The 19,756-nt window shown below is 38.8% G+C and overlaps 1 protein-coding gene across 2 annotated transcripts in view; it reads left to right on the top strand.

The window, feature by feature from the left end:
• Nucleotides 1-19,756, top strand: part of LOC128998109 (homeotic protein distal-less-like) — a 66,252-nt gene that overhangs the window by 22,696 nt on the left and 23,800 nt on the right. For both annotated transcript variants that reach the window (XM_054424106.1, XM_054424107.1), the window contains exon 2: nt 3,405-3,589. In XM_054424106.1, the coding sequence (XP_054280081.1) occupies nt 3,405-3,589 (185 nt within the window). The remainder of the gene's footprint in view (nt 1-3,404; nt 3,590-19,756) is intronic.

Consider the following 19,756-nt stretch of genomic DNA (forward strand, 5'->3'; position numbering starts at 1 on the left):
TTCCATTAAAACTAATAATAATAATTTAAACGGCCCATCTTTGTATCAACGATGCACACTACATATCACGGCTTATTTAATCAGCCTAGTTTAATAGGCACAACCAAGAGTACAGCCGAAAGAATACTCGAATTGTTCTGAACGATTTTTAAGCTGTTGACATTCATCTCCCAAACAAGCCATTTTAAATTCATAACGTGTTTTACAAATTAGTTTCTGAACTCATGTTAGTGCAAGTATGAGTGTTCACACTAATTATCGTTCGTGTATTCAAGTGTGCTTCATATGTCATGGATCTGCTCTCTTCTCTATCACCATGTTTAAACTCGTTGGTTAGCATTATTTTTCAAAATAAAAATTGACTTATGAAAATACCATCCTGTGAGGGTACCCTTAGCTACAACTTAATTAATGCAACCATAACTTTGCATTACTTTTAAAATCGCTATCGTGCTATTGTAGTTATATGCCCGTAGAAACGCCTTCTACTTAGCTTTGGCCAATGTCGTCTTGAACAAATAAAATGATTCAATGAACGGATATCTTATTGATTGTTAATGGTGTTTGGTCGACAGGAACAAATCGACTCAGGACGGGCTTGTAATTATACCCCACTAGAGTATTAGGCCACTCTCTTAACGTTTTAATTGATCGCATAACAAGACTCGTGTAGGACCGTACGTCGACGGGACTCAATAATTTCAGCTGTGATGGGATCTCTCGCCATAGATATATGCCCTTATAACTAAGACCTTCGAACTGATGACATAGCAAATATGTTGATGGTTAGGTGCCACTCGGATCAAAACTAGATGATCCAAAAACCTATTTTTGTATTCCTACCTTATTTCGTTTACAGTCGTAGCGGCCACACTTGCTTACAATACACAGATATTCTAGGGCTATTTAAAGTTTGTTTAATTTAAGGTATGAGTTAGTACAGGTAACGTGGTCTACCTACATTTGATTTTACTTTTCAGAGTTTTAGTTTCATTTCATTTAACGTATTCGTTATCCCTTGAATATACACAAAACTAAGCTAAAACCAGTCTGGCAAAAGGAATAACCCACTTTAATTCTAGTAAAGTTTATTTCCTCTCAATAATAGTAATCATACTTCTTTCAAAGTAGTTGTAAATTCATCCTTACCCCAGTCAATAATAACTTAAGTCTTTCATAAGTATGTTAATGCTGTCATGACAACACGCACCCTCACCTCACACAAAATAGTCCAAACCTTGTAATAACTACACCGTATAGTATTTTCTCGAATCGTTCATATAAATCACACTTGACATTGAATTCTCACTAGGACACGTGTTACTTTCTTATATGTACTCAAAGTAATCCGAACCCAGTATAATTTCAACACAACACATGCTAACATGTGTATATATCATACTACTTTGAACCGTCCTTACGAGACTCTAATTATTTAATAAGATCTGTCGACGATAAGTTATGAACTCCTTCGAGTGTATCACACAACACTCTGACATAGGTCCTTATCCGTGTAGGTAGTATCTAGGAATATTTGAACATTATATCTGCACCTCAGTAAATATAACCAGAGTCTTATAAAAACAGAATAATTTCATGGATCCTAATACCCTAACCTACACGCAAATTAATCTAAACTAAATTTAATATCAACAACAAATGTCTCTTCGATTAGCTTGCAAGATGAGGCTACATCCGTCCCCTAGTCAATAAGAGTCTGATGAGGACACTAGCCAGCCTCTTTACTTGGATCTGATGCTGTTCCCAAGCGTGCGAACGTTTGTGCCGTGGTCGTCCCGGTTTGTGCTGCCCCTCCTACGTTTGGAGATCGGTTTTGGATGACTTGTGGGTTCACGCCCCTTACCTCCTCGCCAGACAAATGTCCATGGCCCATGCAACTTATCTCAATGCTCGTCTAAACCTCTTGTTTACGTGTTCGTAGTGAATTTATGTCGAAGAAACTGATCTTGATATTCTAATTGAGATGTTTGTGTTCGTATATGCCGTTACATTATATGAATAAGAATATACCAAGTTTATTTGACATTATATTTTCAGTCTTTTGATCCTCGGTATTGGTCCGATTGCTTCCCATGAAACTTGTTAGCCGACAAACCGTGATTACTGTGATCTGTAAGTAGGGTTCATACGAGGTACTATTCCACTAAACACAAAAATATTGCACGTAAAAGTAGGGACGAATACGTACGAAATACGTACGAACCTGTACGTTCAACTAAGGCTGAAGACACCGGTATTATCAAGACCTATGTGAAGATATGGTAGTTGATAGAGAATTGAATGAGAAATGATTTTAAGTTTACACGATACGTTACTAATTTTAAAACAGCTTCGTATAATTCGTGTATATTTCAGTCAGAACACAAAAGATTACACTTTTAGATAAATGTGGCAAAATGCTACTTCCATAACACTAGTAGAATGCATGGAAATAGTCGATAATATTGTGGGTTTGATGAGAATTGATGCAAAGTTAGCACATTGCTATTGAGTTTAGCAGGAGTTTCAAAATGTATTTTTGCGTAATCTAAAAACTAATATTTAAGTTCATATTTTGAGTTGTTTTGTCTCTGGATCACAGAACAAACTATAAAAGGTATAACATTACCTGAGTACTGCCAGAGTTATCCTGTTAGTCCTTACGGATTACGCGTTTCGAGGAGCTTAAGCTTGTAACATATTGTACAAGATCTGATGATGAGGACTTAAGCTCCTCGAAACGCGTAATCCGTAAGGACTAACAGGATCACTCTGGCAGTACTCAGGTAATGTTATACCCTTTAAAATATTTAAGGCTCTAAGTATCAGTTAAGGAAGGTCAGTTACGCGACTGGTTGACATTTTTGAGGTCGTTGCAAGCCATGCATGAGCCGCAAAGAAACGTACGAGAGATGGGACTTGGCTCTGTGAACAATAGCCATCGCCGGCGCATTGTTATACAAAGATGGGGCTTTGTCAGAAAAATAGGTCTTATAACCGAGCCCGTCCGTCGCCACTGCGGTGCGGAGCTCCTTGGAATTTGAGACAAACTCTGACACAACTGGCACTGATGCCAATAGATCTACTGACATATCACTATGGTGAAAAATACGTTTCTTTTATGCCATGTTGTGATCGAAATAAAGTTTAAACTCATTACCTAAACGTCTCAAGTAGCAGATCGAGAAGACAGAATCGGCATTGAACATGCCTCGCCACCTTGATATTCTTTGTTAAATCAACTATACAGTATCAGCTTGCATAGGCATTGCAGTTAAGTTCACCATTCACATTTCTGTTCTTCACTTCAAAATATGAAAATGTACATATGAAGAACATTTTTCCAAACAAATCAGTTGATGAAAAAATGTACAAAATGCATTATTTATTTTTATTTCTTACAGAAAAATGTGGGGTGGATGACGGTGGTCTTAGAGTAAACGGAAAGGGGAAGAAGATGCGAAAACCCAGAACGATCTATTCCAGTCTACAACTGCAGCAGCTGAATAGAAGATTTCAAAGGACACAATATCTGGCGCTGCCCGAAAGAGCGGAGTTGGCGGCGTCGTTGGGACTGACGCAAACCCAGGTGAGTTGAAACTGCTGAAAATGGATAGATGATAGATAATGTCATGGTCTTTATATTTGCTGGTAGATAACAAACTATTTGATGCCATTAAATAACCTGTATTTGTTGGTAGTTCAAGTTTCTAGTTCATACCACTCTTAATGCTTGAAGGAACCTGGTTCTAACCGTGTTAGTATGTTTCGTTGATTTAATTCATTCGGGCTTTACACTACAATTCTTAATCTCTTAACAACTTAACCATCGAGGATGTATAGCGATGTTACACCAAACAGAGGTTTAATTTGTGAATTACTTTCCCACGAAATTTACGTTTAAACAGAACAAAAAGTTATGGTCCTTGGACAGTTAACTCTAAGCTATTGTTAATAGAGATTTTTCCCCGTCATTTCGTTATATAGTGGTGGTTTCCAGTTGACCGATGAAGTGCATCCTACCGTGTACTAGGGCTAGCAACGCGTATTAATAATTAGTTTGCGGGAATAGCAACGTATTGCAAACCTTGTCCATGTATATATAATCGAAAGGCTTCAAATTGTAATCATACTACAGCCATTCTTGGGTATACCTTGTGTTAAAGTTCAATGTTTTGGATCATCTGAAAGATTTTTAACTTGCTATGATACTCAATTCCTTAAATTACAGCTGATTCAAACGTTCGTAATTACTTAACACACATACTGTATCGTGTTTAGCCAGGGTCATCAATTATGCTTCTTTTTGCGATACATTTAATTAATAATTATCTCGCTGCAACGTCTATGGGCTATTTTTGAGCTGTGAAATACAGTGACATGCAAAATTAGGATCCTGTTAACACAAGGAATTACGTACATTTCTTGATTATGTAACTACTGTACAACCTTTTAGATCTTCAAGAAAAACTGGTAATATTGGAATGAATATAAATTTAAAATACAAACTTCACCAATATTTTCAAAATTTTTAATTTCATGAGGCCTTTCGCCAGCTATGCATAGGCCGACAGTTTTGTGATATGTCTGATGATGCCCATAGCTGGCGAAAAGCCTAATGAAATTAAAAATTTTGAAAATATTGGTGAAGCTTTTATTTCTAATTTATAACCTTTTAGACGTTTTTGTTACTACCTTTTAAAATGTGAATTAGTGACGGTGTATTTAATTTCGTTTGAATATTGTGGAAAACTAGATTTATTGTGGAAGAGTAGGGTGCGGATAAAAGAGCAGTATTTACAGATAAAAACCCCTACACTCGTTAGCATAAATCCGATTGTGTTTCAAGGATTTTTTTTGTGTTTCAATCAACTTCGGATATCGTATTGTTTACAAAGTGTTAATGTGTAACCAATCCCCGCGATTGTAAACTTTGGCCAAACCACCCAACAGGACAAGCAGCAAGTAGGCAATGATAAATCACATCGATAGGTCGGGACGTGCCGGATTGAGCCATTAGTACAACGCTTCGCGGAGTGAGGCAGGCGCAATACGACACCATAAACCCCTTTATGTTAACTGGGGCCGAACAAAAGTTAATAGAAAATTTATGGACCGTTGGGGAGCGGGGTTCGGTTACCACGCCGTAATTGTGGTCATACCGATGACGCTTCTCCTTGCTGGACATTAATTAATTTAGCCCTCTTCCTTTGTCCGTCCCCTAGTCCTACTTCGGCCTGTTTTAATTATTGATACTCCTCCTCGTATTAATTGCCTTTCTATAATTGTACGTGTGACTTATTGAGCCAAGGCTGTTTTGTATCACGTCAACCGTGGTTAAAATTGCAGGCAAGTTTGTTTGTGATCGGCCTAGTATCAAAGAACGCTTTATAGACTTAACATAACATTTTACTGTTTTTTATCCAACTGTTAAATTCATTGATAAGTTTTTGGGGTTTTGAATAACATTACCAATGAATAATGTAGCTTACCATACAAACTAACTAGTAGTTAATGCTACGAGGCTTTGAACTTAACAAATACTATAGTAATAGTAGTACTGTAGTAAAATGCCGACAGAGGAAGCCTTTATTTAACCTTAGCCGGAAACCCCTAGCTTTGGATTTGTGACTCATTTTCTCCAGATTTCTTTGTATGGGATTTTGCCTTTATATCGCACATAGGCCCGCATATAGCGATGACACGATTTCCCCTGTTACTCCGCCTAACTCAGAGACCGTTGCTTCCAGCTTTCCCCTCAAACTTGATGTACAGTTTTATAGTGTTTCTACAATTTTACTTGACATGTACATTATATAGTATGTTTTTAAAGTAAAACCTTCCTGGAATCGCAGGTAGTTGAAACAGACTGGTTGTGTACACTTTGTGGATCTTTTATCCATCCATGTAAAGAAGGGCCAACGATTCCTCCCACAAGTTACCACTAATGTGATGCTAACTTTTAGTGTTCTAATTTGTCGTTTTGCAGAAATATTTCAAGTTTGGTGTTACAATATATCAAGATTGTACTGTTTAACAAAACACAGAAATTTATGGGGCTTGTGAGGCTACAAAAAGAACACGTTTTACTTATAAAATGTAAAATCACGCTCTTACAAATAATACACGCGAGTGTAAATATTTTGATACCAACGAAGCATCACGCACAAACTATACACAATTTTTAGAGGATTACCTTTGAATTGTTCTACAGCACTAAAGAGTCTAAACTCGATGGTTTAATTAGTATAAGCAAAATAGCTGAGATTTCATATGTCGCCGAACTATGAGAGAGGTGTTGTAAAAAATGATGCCGTGCGGAAAATCCAACGCCCATTTATTTTTACCGAGCGGCTTGTTTTTGTAAAGGACTGTAATTGGGCAAGAAACGTGGACACGGCACTGTCTTGTACACGGTGCTACATTGGAAGCCATTTCTGTTTCAATATGGTGAACCGATTGGACGTCTACGACACGCTAGTTTGGGCGTGCCTCCCTTCGATTCGCCTTGCTACCGGAAAAACCGCCTCGCCTCGGTCAAGCGACTTGAATTGTCGTCACCAGCGACAAAACTCTCTTTGTCGCCCGACTCGTAACGAATTCGTCGGAACCGGCAGAGTACGAGTACACTGTTGATACTCCCAGAGCACTCCTAGAGCGCTTCTAGAGCACTCCTAGAGTATGTACTCGTATACATAAGTACATATGAAAGGTTAAACATAATATCATCGGTATCCAACGGTTCTGGATTGGGTCGATTAATTGACTTTGAATAATTTTAGGATTGGAAAATATTTGTTCAAATTTCTCTGATTTTCAGAAAACTAGAATCAACCAATTAAGCTACCAAAATAGCACTCACTCAACCGACCCCATGCCTTACATATCTGATCAATCAGCGGTAATAAAACAAAGACGTCCAATTAAAATTTGGCAGCTGTAAAACAGTGTCACAAGTATTTACAGTTTCCCAACTACTATTTTATGTGGTTTTTATCTTATAGCACATTTAATTGGACCCCCTTTGTTTCTTTTATGGTGTAAATTAGTTCTGCCTCGCCGATCGAGTGACAACTTCTTGCTTCCTCGTCCCTTCTTTCTCGCTTGCTTTTCTTTCTCTTTTTATGTAGATTTTTATTTTCATGTTTGCCTCTTTCTGACACAAAACGCCATTGTAAATTGATGGGAGTTGACACCAAATCAGCTGTTCAAGGCATTGCGCAGATTTATTACATACATTAATATTTCATTCGACAATCAATCAACACGAAAAGTATAGGCCTACTTGGAGTGATAACTTACCAGTCAATACATTGGTTAGCAACATGTTAAATGTCCACTTCCTCAATTCATCCGTTAAAATATTCGGATAGGAATACTTTGTGCTGTACAATAGCTTATATCTACAATGGTTAGCAATGAGTAAAATATCGAGTTCTTCCGTTCATCTATCGACAGATTCGATTAGCATATCTTAAGGTTGTGTCATAACCTACCAATACATTTCGCAGCATGTTAAAAGTTGATTTTCTCCATTCATACGATAACCTATTTAGCATAGAGTTACTAAACTCCGTGCGATGATACAGTAGCTGATGTTTAAAGTGGTATCAATGAGTAAAATATCCCATTCATGGATGAAACTATTGTAGTAATACATTTGAGGCTGTAGCTGCTATGGGGGCCTAAGTCGAGATGGGCCCTTATAGATGAGACTCGCTATTTCTCTTCCTTATGCCTCTATATAGTATAATCTTTGATCACTTGGAATGGTGTATTTCAGTGTGTTTGGTTCGTCTGACTCTTAAAGTCAGCTGGTGTCACCAGGCCCTTTGAACGTAGACGACTGCTATACTAACAGCCAAACATAACCTATAAACTTTAACAGCGATTATCTCAAAACATCAGTTTTTGAGATATGCCCATTTAGTAGCTACAGCCTCATTTACAGTTTGACTGATAACCTACCAATACATTGGCTAGCAAGCATGGTACATTTATACTTCTTCATTCAACGATCGTCCTATTTGAGAGAGGTTGTATACTTTTGAAGATGCATTACAACCTATCAATACAGTGGTTAGTACCGTGTAAAATATCGAATTGTTCAATTCATCGATCAACGTATTCGAGTAGTTTACATTATACGATAACCATGCGATACGGTGGGTAGAATCGTGTGAAAGGCGAGGAGGTCGGCGCGGAAACCCTGGAGCCATCAAACGTGTTTATGGTAGGCCAGATGCAGTCCCACCTGTACAGATACCACTGTAGACCGACGACCGACCATTCAAATACAGGGTCTGCACTCGTGAAACCATCAGTTTCATTTATTTGGGCCAAAAAACCCCAGAAACACACGCAGAAACCAAGAACCAGACGTTTTTTTCTTTCTAGTTCGATGTTCATTCAAGAGACAAGACAACGAAGGCTTTTGACGAAAGAAACTAAAAGTGACAGTTTAAGTTATATTTGTATTTTAGGGTTAGCTGGATGAAAAGTTGTTCTATGAATATTGCGAACGTTTCATTCTAAAAACATAGTCCCTTTATGTATAATCAGGGATTTCATTGGTAAATGGTAAATTAATAATCAGTAGTAAAAATAAAACATTTTTGAAACAAATTCTGGCAACTTTTATTTCAATGGTTACATAAAGATGAGGCCAAGTGAAGAAGGTATCCAAAGGATTGAGGCTAAAATGTCGGTAATAAAAGTGACTTGAGTGATTCTAAGGCAATAACGACGAGATAACTCATATCCTGGCGATCAGAATGATTAACATTGGCTGCATTTAAATGCCAGTTAACAGCTACAAGTCAAGTGAACGTATGACACAGAAACTACTTTCTACTACGCTAGCGCTGGCAGGTGCGCGTTGCGCCGACGCGGGGCTCCGACAATTTGCGCATGCGCTGACACAAGCTGACGAATTAACACATGATTAGTGTTATAGACTAGTAGAAAGTGATGAAACGCAACTCAACAGACTGTGCGAAATTTAAAAAAATATATTCACGGTTTACATAACAATTCGAACACTTCCAAACCTATCATTGGATAAACAGTCTTTTGATTCTTTTACAAAACGACGTCAACATAAAATACCTTTCAATTGGACGGATCTTGAAGGTACAAATCCTATCAGTGACAAACTACTAGGTATTAGTGGTTAAGTATTAACAAAAGGTTTGCCATATTTTTCCTGATTGATGACGGTCACTAACTTACCAAGGTAAGAGGGTGTGAGATCAAAGCAATTATAATACAATCTATAGTTATTTGTGCAACTAGTGAGAAAAGTGAGCAATTGACTCACTCGAGAGAAATCCTTACTCACGAGCCGTAGGCGAGTGAGGAATGGTTTCTCGAGAGAGGCAATTGTACTTTGAACTCGAGTTGCACATGATACTTTTCCTACAGTTACCATAAAACAAATAAATTGGTGAAGAAACATAACCTATTTTTACACATAAATGAACTTTTAATATAACATTTAACGTGAAGTGACAAATACAACAGTACAACAGCTGACCAGCTGATTTACAGCCAGTGCTGCCAACGTATTTCGCGCGTATACGACGTTGCCTGCATAGTACGCGCTCACTATTTCGTGCCTTCACGTTGCAAATCTGGAGTGAGACAAAGTAATTAGAGTGAGACAATGTTAACATTGTCTCACTGATGAGCGAATTGGCCACTTTGCTTTCTCAAATCAGTGAGAGAACATGTACATTGTTAGGTAACTGTAGGAAAACATATTTTTTCAGATGTATTTAATTAATTACAATAGTCATTAATATATCTTTTCGCTAAAGCGACAGTAACTTTCATAACAATATTACTACTAAGGTCATTTATTTTATTCATGTTTTACAATCAAATTAATTTCATAAGATTTAATGATATTTCGATAATTTGTTGGAAGCCGGTAAGGTTGATTGCCTCTAGAGTCGTTTCCGAGATGCCAGGACATACACTGAAGGGCCACACGGCACACAACACACGGCAGGCGACCGGCTAGGTGGCAAGATGATTAGTGGACGAGTCCGTTTACATCTGTTGTATCGCGCCTAATCTTGTTCTGGAGAGGAACATAACTCGATTCTCCCCCAAGTATTCGTAACTAAGGGACTACTATTAATGTCTTCATCTTGTATATATTTATGGTTACGGGATGTTCCCTTTATTGTGTTCCTGTGTTACTCACTACTATTGACTAACAAGAGAGACATCTTTATTCTGTGTACACGACAATATAATGTCACTGGACTGCGCCCTTTAGTTCACGCCTCATTGAACGGACTACGTTTACTTCACAGCTATCAATGAATTATGTTTAATTGTGAACTGTAATTAGGAATGCAAGTCCTCATATTATTTGAATCCAAATAATTAACAAATCTGGTGTACAGAACAGGAGAACAATACTTATAAACCCCTTAGCTTATTTTGTAAATAAATTAATTAAAATTAAGTAACGATAACGATACAGGGTTTCGCTTGTTCGAATTCTGCGTCGGTAAGAAGGGATAGGAACTGCATAAACCGGATCTGAAGAATTCTTGACGGAATCATACCTTCGTGTGACACTGAAAACAAAGCCTCTAATTGGAATTTATAATCACTGCTCATCTAACCACTGGAAAAACCTGTATACTCGAATGACGTAGAACAATAGAAATTCGCTTGTTGCAAGATATTTCTGAGTGTTCATTAATGGATGTTACCTCACTAGTTCTAGTTGTTAAGAGCAGATAATTTTGAAGGGGCCTCAATCAATTTGGAGAGATTTAGCAGACCCTTATTACATCACTATAATATGATACAGTTGAGTTAACTGGATTATAATTCACAATTCTTCTAAAATCGCAGAAGTAAAGTCTGATATTCTAAAATGTATGTGGGGTCTTCTATTTTGGTACGCTATCGAATCGCTACTAAAACAGACAGACGTTTTAACGAATCTTTGAAAAATGACTTTCAATTTACAAATCGTGACCGATTGAAACTACATATTAAAAGCAGCTGGGCATTGTTCTCGACAAATACAGCTGAATGATTTCCCGTACATGCAGAGTAGCAACCCAGCCACCACTTCTGTAACCTCGTCCAGTGGCTTCACGAAGACGATCCAGAATATTCAAATCGTCCGCCTCCGTCCCACGTCGGCGTCGCTGACGGTCGTGGTAAGACGACAAGTAGATGTCATTAGATGACAAATTTTCGATTAGACCGGTTAACGACTTCTGTCTTGCAGATGTATCCGCCCGATTTTCACTGAACCCAATCTGTGATGTATTCATATTTATGCAAATTGATGGAAATTGTGACACAGCGAGCGAGATAGCCTTGAAACCACTCGGTGTTTCTTAACGGGGTAAATACTGTCGGTCGAGCAGTGGCGTAGTATCGGTGGCATTTATTCTGTCTGTTGTTGCCGGCGGCGAAGTACGTCAGATCTGACAGTACGGTGATCGTTGCTTACCCCCCCCCCCTCCCCCGTGCACCAACACGACCAACAACAACATTCGAAATGCTGGATTCGATACACGAATGTGTTGAACGGTCTTCTATGATTCATAATCAAAACATAATCAAAGCAGCACTCCAAAGTACTCTTATCACGAACTCGTTTGAACGAAAAACTACAAGGTAGGTTGGGATTCCCTGGAGCTGAGACGAGGTAGACGCATTCATTTGAGAGATCTTCGTGCGGCTGTACTTGAACAGTATTTGTTTTACCAATGTAAAACTACAACTAATCCCAATAAAGAGGACTCTTAACACAAAATGTTAATACTAATTACTTATTTAATTTAATAGTTTAAACAAATTACTTAACCGCCAGTATTCCAATTCATATATAACACTTCAAAAGTGATGTTTAACAAACAAACAACGAGCTACAACGCATTCCAAGTTATTTATTGTGATAGGACATGAGGGTACTTTCGCGAAGATGTGCCTGTCCAGTGCCGGACAGCTGAAGCCCCCATAACAGCAGGTGTAGATGTTGAAGGCTCATGGCAAATGACAGCTGTTATGGATGTATGAATTAGCGCGGTGAAATTACTAGGTGATCGACCCGCATTTACGACAAGCAAAACATTTAAATCTCGCGGTATATTTACATTTCACTACAGAAATTGTAACATTGTAAGAGTTTTCAAATGGGAGTGGGCGTTCAGAAATGTTTCATCCTATATCAAAATTCGATAACAGAACAAAATCGTCTCATTAAAAACGTTTGTTTGTTGGCTCATTTTACTAATTTATGAGGATAATAAATTTATTATCCGTTTGTACATTCAGTGAGACAAGGAGAGCCTGCATGGGATTGTCTGGTAACCCATCTCGGTAGGTCGCTATTTATGACATTCAGACTTTAATAGGGTTTTGTGGTTTTCTCATCTAGACCACCAAGTTTCCAAGAGCCGAGGGGCATGATGCAATGCAGTGGAAACAGAACAGGTGAAGGGCCCCCGGGCTATAGCCCTGCTGAGGTGACCCACTTGGAATTCCGCAATCTACGCATTGAGAATTACACTAAAATCAATAAACGGTTCAAATGATATACTTAAACTTTAAAGTGAAATGTTTAAAACAGTAGATATCTATATAAATAAAATTAGAGTTTTGTCTGTACATTGCTTAGAATAATGAACTTTTTGGTTATTTTTACATTTCATAGGTCAGAGAAACCGAATCAAACCTTATCTCAATTTCTGTCTGTCTGTCTGTCTGTCTGTCTGTCTGTCTATCTGTCATTCTCTTGGTAACGCTAAAATACGCACTTTATTACAACTACTCCTCAATAACTATAGCACTGTCCCGCCTGAAACTTATTTTCCAAATACTATACATATATGAGATGGTTTTAGACGTATTTCATCGAATATGAGACAGTTAGATATTTAACAGTAAACCCTTGAAAATCAAGTTTTTGTCGATTTTTGACGTGGAATTTCTGGAAGCCCATGTTAACCTTATGAGAAATGAAATTATTGAATCTTAACAGCTGTTTCAATTAAACAAGTTGGTTCTGTTCTGTGATGTTCAATAGCATTAAAGTTACAAGGATTACCAACAGGGTGCAGCACTAGCACTATTATTTCTTTTACATTTATGACAACGGCTAATTTGCAACCTGGAGGCGAGTGAGCGTAGCGAACGAGCTAACCTGAAGGCAAGTGAGCGTAGCGAACGAGCTAACCTGAAGGAAAGTGAGCGCAGCGAACGAGCTCCAACATACAGGTGAGTGAGCGTAGCGAACGAACTTCAACCAGGACGTGATTGAGCCATGCAAACGAGATCAGATAGTAAAAATAAAAGTAAGCCTACCGTTATAGGATCGACCGGCAGACACAGAGGTAATTTAACCTTTTATTGATTGTCATACCGATCCGGAACAACAAAAAACAACATAAAATGAAGCTATGTATAATAGTTTGGCCAGCATATCTTAAAATATGCAAACCAACTGCTGTTCTTTATATAAGAAGGTTTCAACTGAATATTATAAGATCCCCGTGCGTAGAACGGGTACACAGCTAGTGATTAATTAAAATAATACTTAAAACCTTTTTCTAACATACCTATCTAACTGTATACGTCACATACTATAGGTGGTTTTTAGGCATTGCTACAGTTTACATAATATACCTTCTCCATCTTTAATCCTTGCATTGAAATAGTATAAATGTCCCAAGTACAGAGTGTGAGTAGTGGCAAGCCTAAAATGTGTATTGTGTTGTCGTTGTGTATAATGCATTATCTTCAGGAATCGTGAGGACTGAATGAAGTGAGGTTAAGCCGTGATACTCTCCGTCTCGGACCTTGTCAGTGGTGACGAGTCGACCAACAACTTGTGGAATTATTAATCGCCTCTATCACACTCGCAACATCTAGGCGCTTCGCCTAACAGTTCCAACCGGATAATTGCTGTTTCTCACATAAAACACTTCCTTCAAACGTAGTTCCGTGGATGAATTTATTATATTTTAACTCAAAGATTGATGCATCCTAGAACAGAGTTTATATCTGCGTTCGCGGTTATTACGGGTGTGAATTCGATGATTTTATTTAAAATCTGAAGGTGCTATGACTTTTCACCTGATTTCCTGACAAAATAATGCCAGTGCTAGCGAACGATAAGGTGTGGAGACACTTTCAACCGAACCTATGTTTTGTAAATTGTATTTCCTTTAGTCCGATTCTTACATGGCGTCATAATCGTGACGAGTTTCGAGGCCCAGGTAATTGGGTTACCTGTTGTAAAAACCACGAAAGTCAAAGATAATTGGCTCCATAATTGTCATAATAACGTGCGGTTCACGGTTAGGAGACGGCATGCAGTTCTCTCGTCATCGGTTATACAAGACTTCTATCAAGGTGAAGTTCAATTGTGATGTTACATGGTTTTACTCAGACATCATTAATTCAAACGATTCTAAAAAAAATCTCTTGATGACATAACGAGCCAGGATAGACACGTGCGTAACATGGTGCAACAGTTGAAGTAGTTTAATATAATTCATTGATCGGAAATGGTGCATGAAAAAGTGCAGCTAAGTCAGGGTGAGTTTTTCACCAATTAATTGCTACACAGAGTATTTGCGTATAATTTTAACACTATAAGTTAAAGGTATTGGGCAATGCTATTGGCATATGCTATTGTCTGCAGTCCATTGATAACCGATGTTAAAGTGAAGCAAATTTGAACCATGAAAAATATAAGCGATGATGATCCATGAGGAAATGAAGCTTAGACAGGGTACATGAAGTGATCGCTGATAATCCATAGCGCAGTGCAAAACTGACTGAGTCTGTTCTGTATGCCTACCTTTTTGGGCCGTCAAGAGATCGCTGATGATGATACATAGCAGGAAAGTGCAGTACTGAGTCTGTTCTGTAGGCCTGTTTTTGTGGGCCGTCAAGAGATCGCTGATGATGATCCATAGCAGGAAAGTGCAGTACTGAGTCTGTTCTGTATGCCTACCTTTTTTGGCCGTCAAGAGATCGCTGATGATGATACATAGCAGGAAAGTGCAGTACTGAGTCTGTTCTGTAGGCCTTTTTTTGTGGGCCGTCAAGAGATCGCTGATGATGATCCATAGCAGGAAAGTGCGGTACTGAGTCTGTTCTGTAGGCCTGTTTTTGTGGGCCGTCAAGAGATCGCTGATGATGATCCATAGCAGGAAAGTGCAGTACTGAGTCTGTTCTGTAGGCCTGTTTTTGTGGGCCGTCAAGAGATCGCTGATGATGATCCATAGCAGGAAAGTCCAGTACTGAGTCTGTTCTGTAGGCCTATCCTTGTATGCCGTCAAGAGATCGCTGATGATGATCCATAGCAGCGAAGTGCAGTACTGAGTCTGTTCTGTAGGCCTATCTTTGTATGCCGTCAAGAGATCGCTGATGATGATCCATAGCAGCGAAGTGCAGTACTGAGTCTGTTCTGTAGGCCTATCTTTGTATGCCGTCAAGAGATCCCTGATGATGATCCGTAGCAGGAAAGTGCAGTACTGAGTCTGTTCTGTAGGCCTATCCTTGTATGCCGTCAAGAGATCGCTGATGATGATCCGTAGCAGGAAAGTGCAGTACTGAGTCTGTTCTGTAGGCCTATCTTTGTGGGCCGTCAAGAGATCGCTGATGATGATCCATAGCAGGAAAGTGCAGTACTGAGTCTGTTCTGTAGGCCTATCCTTGTATGCCGTCAAGAGATCGCTGATGATGATCCGTAGCAGGAAAGTGCAGTACTGAGTCTGTTCTGTAGGCCTATCTTTGTATGCCGTCAAGAGATCGCTGATGATGATCCGTAGCAGGAAAGTGCAGTACTGAGTCTGTTCTGTAGGCCTATCTTTGTGGGCCGTCAAGAGATCGCTGATGATGATCCATAGCAGGAAAGTGCAGTACTGAGTCTGTTCTGTAGGCCTATCTTTGTATGCCGTCAAGAGATCGCTGATGATGATCCGTAGCAGGAAAGAGCAGTACTGAGTCTGTTCTGTAGGCCTATCTTTGTGGGCCGTCAAGAGATCGCTGATGATGATCCATAGCAGGAAAGTGCAGTACTGAGTCTGTTCTGTAGGCCTATCTTTGTATGCCATCAAGTGATCCCTGATGATAATGGTTAATGATGAAATTCAGCACTGAGTGTTGGCCTATCTTTGAATTTAGTAAGTGATCACTCATAATGATTCATGATAAAGTGCAGCAGTTGTGACGTGAAGTAATGTTCAGCACCGTACGACCCGACTCAGCAGTAGGCTCCGGCGATGGTCTAACATAATTGCCCAGAGCCTACATGTTTGTGGCCCCAGTCCTACATGTAGAGTTACGCCCCTTTCGCCCGCCCCTTCTCTATTCTATCTCGTGTGGTTTTTGTCTGTCCCACGTACAATTGTACAGTCAGCTTCAGAACTCTTCGTACACTTCGTGCCAAAATATCCTCACAGGTATTTTAAAATATATACAATTAACGGATTGGATTACAATGGATATAATTTGCGATTCTATCTATTATCAGCACTGCATTTAAAGTGTGTAGATCTTGTACAGTCAAGAAATATTTTCTTCTACATTGAAAAACTCATATGACAATCATACCTTGTGACAGCTAGGCTATCTATGACTTTTATATACTTTTCATAAATGTTTTCATACATGATATTAAACTTTAAAGTTCCAAATGACCTAATGCACCATAGAAAGAGCGGAGCAAGTATTCTGACTAGAGATTGTCAAATATTACTGGACTTATTATTGGACATATTATGAACAGAAAATATTCTCAGTTTCAAAACAAGAAATTATTTTTCTGATAGATATGTTGAAAACAACCGGAATTTTGAGGAAGTTTGCATGCATCAAAGCGACATGATTGACAAAAGGCATTGTCATGGTGGTACAATGGTCCGAACTCAGTGAAGTTACAACTGCGGACGTTGGACAATAAATGACACACATTCACACGCACATTATACGCTCACAAATACACACGCACATCCGCTACAAAACAGGTAAATTTTATTAATGCATTTTTCTTTCATCGTCGTTGTGGTGAAATGACACGATTCACTGCCCGTCACAGTCCCATGATTTTATCCACCTTGTTTGGATAAAATATATTACTATAAAGTGAATTCCATACCATTTTCTGTCGCTCAACAAACCAGCACTGTAACAACATAATCTCACCCGTAGACTACTAAAAGTCATCTCTCTAAGACCAAACATAAAAAGGAGTGGCAAGGGGTCTGCATCCAATCGAATGGAAAACCCAGAAAATTATACATATATTAACTAATCTTATATACCTTAAATTAAAACAAAATGTGCTTGAACACATTTATAGCAACAATCTTAAATGGCTTGGTTCCAATTCAAATTTTACAGTCGGTCACACAAACTATACTGAAGTGGTTGTCACAACTATTCCCTTCTTACCTTTCCATCCGTAAAACGGTATTCATTCGTGTCCTCTATCAACAATGTCCCCTCTCTTTATACCTAATATATTTCAGACCCCAGTAGGTCTGAAATGGTTTACTTTAAAAATGTCTATTAACTATTACTGATCATGGCAAATTTAAATTATCATGCCCACTGACCAAATCTGTTACGCAGTTCAGAGGAGTGTAAATCATGTGTATATTTCTGGACACACAGTATTTGCATTTTAAAAGAGTGTTGAAATGAACGGTGAAAAGTAGTGACGCAGTGGCGTTATGGTTGATTGGCTACCATATACGAAGGATCATCATCGGCAACGTCTTAATCTGGCTACACACACACACACAGACTGATTTATACTTACTCTCTCTCTCTCTCTATCCATCTGCCAATGATTGTAATCCATAGAATACATCCAATCTAACAAAAAATGCTACTGATACTCTACAATAATTAGTCAATGTTAGTGCATTACTCAGAAATAAATAATTTGCAATTTATTTATTTATTTCGAGGATCGTATCGTAAAATATATACCAAAAGTATACCTATTCATTAAGGCATTCTATATCTGAATCCAGTTGCGTCGTTTCCAATTAATTATTGACAACATCTGTCATTGCACTTTTGACATTCACTTCATTCCGGACGAATTTTTATGTTGTAAAGAGAAGCATCCTATAATGAACTGAATCCGGTCGAGGTGAACGGGTTGTCCGGACGACCGCCTTCCGGCCGGCAAGGCTTTCGTGCGCCGTAGGCGAAAGCAAAAATATTAATCCCAAAATTAATTTCATTACGAGTGTTTCTCGGTTCTCGGGTCGGGGTCAAGCACTATGCGGGGCTAGGATCACCTGTTATGTGCGTCACATGTGCTCTGCCCTCGTGCCGTGCCACCAAATCCGGCGAATTACCAAATAAATAAATGTTTGTCTCACTTCACAAATGTTACGGTGCACTTCTCCCGGTTTAATAAGTGACTCTTTTTATGTGCGTTGCCCCGGCGGGTTCCTCATTATATTGTCATTACAGTTACCTATCTCTCTCTTCTTCTATTTTACCTGTCATTCTCATTCTCTTGTCTCACACCTGTTACCGACCTTCCGGCTCCCCCTCCTACAGTTCTACGTTACGTTCGCTCTAAACCAACAGAGGCTCCCACTACTGTACGAGTATTATTAGCAAAGTCAGTAAGATTATTGGCCCAGAAACTGTTTAGCGATATATTACTCTTGATTTGATACAACGCAGCAAAGGATTTCACGATATCGTGTTATTGTGTAGCCTTTAGTTATTTTGAAATTATAATTCATAAAAACGCTCGGCAATGCAAGTTTTTATCGCTTACTCCTTTAGGAATGAATGATATAAAAAGATCGCTTTCTCGGACGTTTCGGATATGTCATATTTGTAATTTATCAAGTTATTTAGTTCAAGGTAAAACGTCGCTGTGCAATAGAAGAAAAATTGACTAGATCACGCAATCGACATATTTTCTCTATTTCTTGCGACTCTTGCGATTCTTCTGTTCCTATTTTACAGTTTTTGTTCTACTCGAGTCTTATAATCGATAGTTGACATAACCTCTACTGTCACAAAGCGTTGCAGTATTTTATCTTATTGTACGATGGACATTTGTCGCCGGTTTTCCCGAGCAGATAATATAATCCCGTGTTTACATTATACGAATGTCGTAGCTGCGAGCGTCAGCGCCCCATACGAGATATTAAATGTTTTTCTGGCGTCTGATCGGATCAACGCGGTTAACTGGTTTGTACGATCCAATGAATAAATCATCAACACGTTTTTACCTGCCCGCCTATAATGAAAGAAGGTGATGTGATTTTCACCGACCGATTATCTTTTGAAATTACATCTGTTAACCTCTCTTCTTTGACATTCGGACAGTATTTTGCCGTTTTAATAGACCTCTTTACCAGGAAATTAGAGAAAAATGTGTGTAACAGTGACACGCACACAATACGAAAGGTCGTCTTCTTCTGTACCAGTGACATAATCTGACGAGTCGACCAGGACATTCAGTTATGGATACGATATTCACTGCTTGTCAAGGCCGTATGATCCTTCTGGTCTACTCATCAGTCTTACCTCTCGCCTCGGGCGAATCCCTCGAATGTTACGTTTGGCATAGCTGATCTTGTATTTGCATTAACTCAGCAACTCGGGCAATGGTTTCAGTAAGTCAAAGTACAGACGAACACATCTAGCGCGCTTATTTCGACGCTTCGTATTGTTGTTGTTGTTGTTGTCGTAGACACTAGAGTGGCCCGAGTGCACGTCGGTG

The sequence above is a fragment of the Macrosteles quadrilineatus genome, unplaced genomic scaffold, assembly GCF_028750875.1.
Source record: "Macrosteles quadrilineatus isolate MER2022 unplaced genomic scaffold, UCM_ALF_1.0 Scaffold_7__1_contigs__length_78375512, whole genome shotgun sequence".
Lineage (NCBI taxonomy): Eukaryota > Metazoa > Arthropoda > Insecta > Hemiptera > Cicadellidae > Macrosteles > Macrosteles quadrilineatus.